Here is a 5,877-nt window from a genome sequence, read left to right on the forward strand (position 1 = left end):
CTAACGGTGTATTTTTTCCATTTTTTTTGTCGTCCTGTATGTCTTGTAAATTAAAACGAGCGAAAATAAAAATTTCCTCTTTTTTCTGAAAAGCGCCGACTGTTTATATGGAGGGAAACTAATTACTTACAGCCCAACTCGTTCCCAGAGGAGTTATAAATGTCTTTAAAGTTTAAGATGTGTTGCAGGAACAAAGCAAAATAACATAACCGCTGCAGGGAAGAGTGAAATCTCTGAATTCAGTTTATATATTGTGTGAATATATGTTATATTTTGGGCATCGGGGCGAACAAATGCAGAACCTGCTGTACTAAAGCATTAAAAGAAGCAGCAGAGCCTCCAGGCTAACTGCTGCCAAACAATCAATAAATAAAACAGGGAGATTTTATGGTAGATATCTGATCGAAAAAATAAAGATCTGGTTATTATTTTTTCTTTTAATAGCATAGCATAACCTACTGTCTAACTATCTCTTAACGGGGAGGCCCCATTCTGTTCTAAGAGTAAAGAAGGAAAAATAGTAATAATAAAACTGATATTCTGGAATTCAAACATGTTTTAAGCGATCAGCGGACTCTGAAACATTAACTGTCACCAGTTGATCTAGACCAGCTGGTCAACAGGCAGAACAGACACACGCAACAGGTTCATTATCGCAAATGGGGTCAGATATAGTGTTCGTATCAATAGCTCAGCGGGTAATCAGACGCCTTGCGACCTGCACAACGTTGGCCGCGGGTTCGATCACACAGACACTCTTATGCCCTCCTTTTATTTTAACAGATTTTCCACAGATGGGCAAGATAATATTATCTCCTAACTCTGAAATGACAAACATTTCCTCGCAATCAACGTTTTGTGCTGAGTTGCTTTTTTGTCATTCTAATGGTACCAGTGAAGCAAATAATTTAGACCAATAGTAAAAAGTAGACAAAACAATACTCTATTGCCAGTAACTTGAAAAACGTGAATGATTTAAAGTTGTTCTGCATGCAAACCAAATAATGTGGCGTCCTCAAAACAATAGAAGGGAATAAGATGACAGCTGACAGCATTAACATGGTACCCTTTATTCTGACCCGTTTGTTTACAATTGCGGCATTTTGATCGGGCAACCACGCAGCCAACTAATCTCTCCAAACAGCTGTGCTGTGGACCCCGTCACAAATTAATCTAGTTCTTCGTTTAAGATTATCTGCATTTTTCTACAAGATAAAACATAAAGCAGTCACGGCGAGTCATGCCCACACCATAGCGGTAGCTGCTAACTCTGGAATTTAAATTCTACTGTGAAAACAGAAAAAGTAAAGTTTTCGCATCAACAGGGATGTGATTCAGATTCTATTAGCTGCAAAGCGCCTAAGTAAATACATTTTACCCCCTTTTACACATGGGGCAGTAAAACCAGCTCAGCAGCAGCCCGTTATGGTCTCATAACTGGATATTATAAACAGACTGAACACAATAGCAACTAGAAAAAGCTGTTTCGCAGAAACAGCAAAGTGGGAATGCTTTTTTTGCTGAACGAAATAATAAAAATTAGCAAAAGAAACTGCGAGAAGGAAAAGAAGCACAAATTACCTGAGGAACATATGAAAATTTGAAAGGAAGTCATCAGAAGCTTCAAACTGCAGAAAACAATTGAATCATCTGAAGATTTTGTAGGGTTGAATAATTTGGCAGTAAAATGGCAGAAACAAACTTATCTTAAAAGCTGCACAGCCAAACCATAAATGATATCAAAAAATGTCTTGAATGTGGAAGCTAGAAGGGTCTTAATATAATGTCTCCCAAGTTTCTAGAAAAAATTTCTAAAGAAATTTTGAAGGGGGCCACCCACTGCCCAGAAACATGTCAGGCATGTTATGAATTAGTAGCAAACAGAAAAGCTTAATTCCTGTCCAGAAAGAGAGCAGAATGATGCCAAAGTTCTCAGCATAGGCTGAAAAGTATTAAACAAGCTGAATCAGAAAAGAAATTACAAAGAAAAAGTTTAATCTTATCTGGTTGAAGAAGAAAGTAGTAGCTTAAGGAAAACAAATTGCCTTTCGCTTACCTTCACAACCAGCACTCCACAGTTGCTTCCATCTTGTTGGAATGAATGGGACATAACCCCGCCTTTCCATTTTATATCCACCCAATCCGACTTCCCATAACAAGTCCTCCTCATTGTGAAGTACTCCCTGAAAAAAAGTCTATATTTGTTATGCACTCAACACCTAGATCCCTTGTTTCCATAGATTATCAAACACATTTGTTAAATCACACCATAAATATGGGTTTATGAAGGAAAAATAATTATTCATCATCACCCTCTAAAGATCCACCCGCAAGACAGATATTAACTGTTACAACGGTTGAGTCCTGTATGCATTTAATCTAGTAAGACCAATACAGAACAGTTATGTCAACAGTGTTAGAAAAAAGATAAGTTATGTGTTATACAGAAATTTCTGACGTTCTATACCTGACAATAATTGTTGAACCTATTAAATGTGGAGACTGTATTAAGTTTTTTTACTGGTGGGTGGGACAGCTTTGGCCTTTACAGTGATTGGGCCTTATAGATTAAGCTAATAATGGATTCCAAATACAGAGCTTGAATGATAAGAGATTTTGTGATCTACAGGGAGGACACGGGGTGTTAAGGGTATCTATCGTAGGTAGTAAGACTGTAGGACAAAGGATTCAAGTATAGTATTTGGGTAAAAGTGTTAATGGTATTAAAAAGCACTTGGGTATTGAAAAGTACCACTAAAATTTTCAAACATCTGTATCATTTTGTATAATATTCCAAGTAAATTTACATAACCTTCTTACTTAATGACAACATCTTTGACAGATTGACACATAGAAGCACTGCTTCAAATTCTATACCACCTGTAAAGAACTGGAGACTAAAATGTTCCAAAGAAGGACAACTATTTTGATTTTTTTATGTTAAAATAAAACAAAAAGCAAACAGGAGAGTCTTAACTTTACTAGCATTTTCACTGTGGAATAGAGGTTTAATCTTTTACTCATGACCAGAGGTTGATGTTAGGGTAGCCGTATGTTCGGCTTTAAAACATTCTATGTTTTACATCCATTTATCCCAAGCTCCAGAAATTGTAATACTGTTTCACTTTGGCCTGTTCAATAAACACAGTTTGTTATACAGCATTTGAAACATAAATTGGAAGTAGTTTTAAATGATTGTACCGGATTCGTTTAGCAGTGACTTGTGAGTCCTTCTGCTCAGATGTGTTTTGGGCTGGATCCACAAGGTACACCATGCTGGTTTCTGCGTGTAGGTACTATGACAAAACAAAACATAATAAGACACTGTTATCCAACAAAATGTCTAACCCAACTTCTGAGAATGCCAAAGTGTGATGAGATTATGAATGACATTAATATTCTTAACTTAAACATGACCTTCCATATCTGTCAGTCACTTTATGCATGTCTACCTTCTTGTCTCTGTATGTTTTAATGTGCTAAGCACTCATTTCTGTAAGTACTTAATTGTCCCTGTACCTTTCTAAATGGACCATGGCACTATTAATGTTTTTAACCTAATAGCTTGGGAGATGATATGCATTTATGCCAAAAAAAACAAACAAAGACAACAAAGTCAAGAATTTACAAACCAGCAATTTCCAGTGGTTATTGTTCACCAGCACAAATGACAGGACGGCTTCAAAGTTGCTGAAGTTCACCTAAAAATTTAATAATTACATATGAATGTGAGTAAGAATCTAAACATAAATTCAAAGACATATGAGTAGTTCACAACATGATTTCGATGTAATACCATTTTAAGTGTATTACATCAGAATTTCTTCATTATATTTTATACTCAGGATTGAGTACATAGATGTTTTTGTCAAAAGGAGTCATAGGGCAAATATGTATTATCCCAAGGACCACAAACACTCACATAGATGTTTTTAACTTCTGTTTGCATTAATTTCTATAACCTACAAAGGACCCTTGCCCTAACCCCAAGCCTTAACAACACATGTCAATAATTTAACCTAAATTAACCTCAATTCACAAGTTCTAAACGTAACCCCCACTCTATGAAGAGAACATCTCCTCCTGAAGACCAGTCGCTGTTTCCCACAAGTACCTATAAATCAAGAAAATGTTGAGTATTTCTCTGAAATTGTCACCTAGAGGTTAGCATAAAGAAGACCACACACACAACTTTACCTTTCGTAAACTCTGTTGATGTAGCTTTGTTCTATCACCAAACAGAATACAACCTGTAGTATAGTGATTCATTAAATAGATCTTGTCCATCACATTGAACGTGTGAGCAAAAACATGTAGCAGGCCCTCAATAACCTGATAAAAACAAAGAAAATTTCAATTAATAGTAATAAACATCCTAAATTCGGACAAAATTATACTTCTGTTACCAGCTTTCAGAAAATGCTCTCTTATTACATACTTCTCCTGTTAACCACTGGTGAGGCCTAAGTGAGCACAGCTCAGAGTGGTGAATAAGGAGGTTCTGTCCCTTCGTCTGTGATGGAATCACTGCAACCACCACCTCACTGTCCTTTTTTTTCCAAAGAAGGGTTATCTGCAGAATCGGAATAAAAAAGGTAAATGTTTAGTATTGTGTGATGGTGGAATGAATAATGTTAAAGAATTCATAGAATGGTCTTAAAGCAATTAAAAATAAATTTTCATTGATAACAAATATACAAAACAACACCTGTGCATCTTTGTCTTGGTGATCCTCTTTGACCTTGTTGGACTTCTGCTTGGTCTTCGGTTTATTTATTTTTTTCGGTGGATTGAAGTACTTCGATTGTGATTTGGGCCGCCCAGCAGAGCTGTCTCGCTTGTTCCATTGTTCAGTGGGGTCATCATCTGATTTGCCTGAACTTGCATTGATTTTGTCAAAAATCTGCTTTGGCAGATTTTGTTGTATGATATGCTCAATATATCTTCCCTGCATTGAGTCATACATTTTGGACACAAACTCTGCTGGTCGCAAGTACCTCTTCTTTTGCAGGATTGAATGTTTGACTAAACCAAACCACAGCTCGACATGGCAGTTGGTATTTCTTGTTTTGAGCCTTTGATCTGTCAGTTTCATTTCAGTCTTGGAGTGCCGTTTCAGATCACCAAGAAGCAAACCACTCCATAAAGGAAAGATCCCCATGTAGGTTTTTAATAGCACATCAATAACACCAGGACAGTGGTAATGGTTAGATGTGCCAATGGCATCATTAGAAAGGATGTCACATTCTGCTTGGTCCCTTTGCAGTTGAAAAGCTTGTGTAAAAGGTGACTTAGAGGTTGGGGTTTTGTCCATAATGATATGCTCTCCTTCCATCTTTATCTCATCGTCCTCCACCTTAAGGCCCTTGCTGTCAAAAATGCACACATCAAGATAACCCTTGCTCTGCTTCACCATTACGGTATCCTCCTCGGAATCAAAAAGCACACACATGTGATAAAAAACCTCTTTTGCCATCTTCATGCTGGTGCAGTTTAGAAGGTAAGCGAAGGCATATAAGGCATATTCCCTTATGCCTTTGTCTGTAGTTTTCTTCACCAATGCTTGCAAAACAGCCTTCAAAATGTGGGCTGAGCAAAGATGAAGCACAGTAAAGATTGGGAATTCCTTGTTTTTTCCAATTGCAATGTTGTATGCTCTGTCAAGGTAGACAGAAACATTTTCCCTGTTGAATGCAAGAAGCACACTATTTATCATAGCCCAGCTATGATCTGTCTCAACCTGTGCTATTTGTTTTTTGGTGTTGTTTGATAGTTTCCTTTTAAATTCCATAAGCCAGTGTGATATGGTGGGGACTGAATGGCTGTTTGACACAAGTTCTGTGACGGGTAGTGGAGGGCTGTCCTTGCCCATGCCAG

At 37.2% G+C, this 5,877-nt stretch overlaps 1 protein-coding gene and 1 long non-coding RNA gene across 2 annotated transcripts; both read right to left on the reverse strand.

The window, feature by feature from the left end:
- Positions 1 to 2,059: 2,059 nt before the first annotated feature.
- Positions 2,060 to 3,740, reverse strand: LOC119794005. The gene is made up of 3 exons (XR_005282169.1): positions 3,633 to 3,740; positions 3,202 to 3,296; positions 2,060 to 2,183 (listed from the first exon to the last, which is right to left on the reverse strand). It is a non-coding gene; the product is annotated as an uncharacterized LOC119794005 (long non-coding RNA).
- A 290-nt stretch (positions 3,741 to 4,030) lies between these two features.
- On the reverse strand, positions 4,031 to 5,416 carry LOC119793751. Its single transcript, XM_038300996.1, has 4 exons — positions 4,709 to 5,416; positions 4,439 to 4,573; positions 4,198 to 4,332; positions 4,031 to 4,114 (listed from the first exon to the last, which is right to left on the reverse strand). The coding sequence occupies exons 1-4, from the start codon at positions 5,414 to 5,416 to the stop codon at positions 4,031 to 4,033; spliced, it is 1,062 nt and encodes a 353-aa protein (XP_038156924.1).
- Between the last annotated feature and the right edge of the window lie 461 nt (positions 5,417 to 5,877).

The sequence above is a fragment of the Cyprinodon tularosa genome, unplaced genomic scaffold, assembly GCF_016077235.1.
Source record: "Cyprinodon tularosa strain WSP-4 unplaced genomic scaffold, ASM1607723v1 ctg1124, whole genome shotgun sequence".
NCBI lineage: Eukaryota > Metazoa > Chordata > Actinopteri > Cyprinodontiformes > Cyprinodontidae > Cyprinodon > Cyprinodon tularosa.

Bases quoted from the DNA above. Each gene is read 5' to 3' on its own strand.
- LOC119793751 (XM_038300996.1), bottom strand. From the start codon at position 5,416: ATGGTGAAGCAGAGCAAGGGTTATCTTGATGTGTGCATTTTTGACAGC. The intron at 4,333-4,438 runs GTATGTAATAAG...TGTTTTTATCAG, and splicing joins ACCAGTGGTTAACAGGAGAA to GTTATTGAGGGCCTGCTACA. The intron at 4,115-4,197 runs GTAAAGTTGTGT...CTTGATTTATAG, and splicing joins ATCAACAGAGTTTACGAAAG to GTACTTGTGGGAAACAGCGA.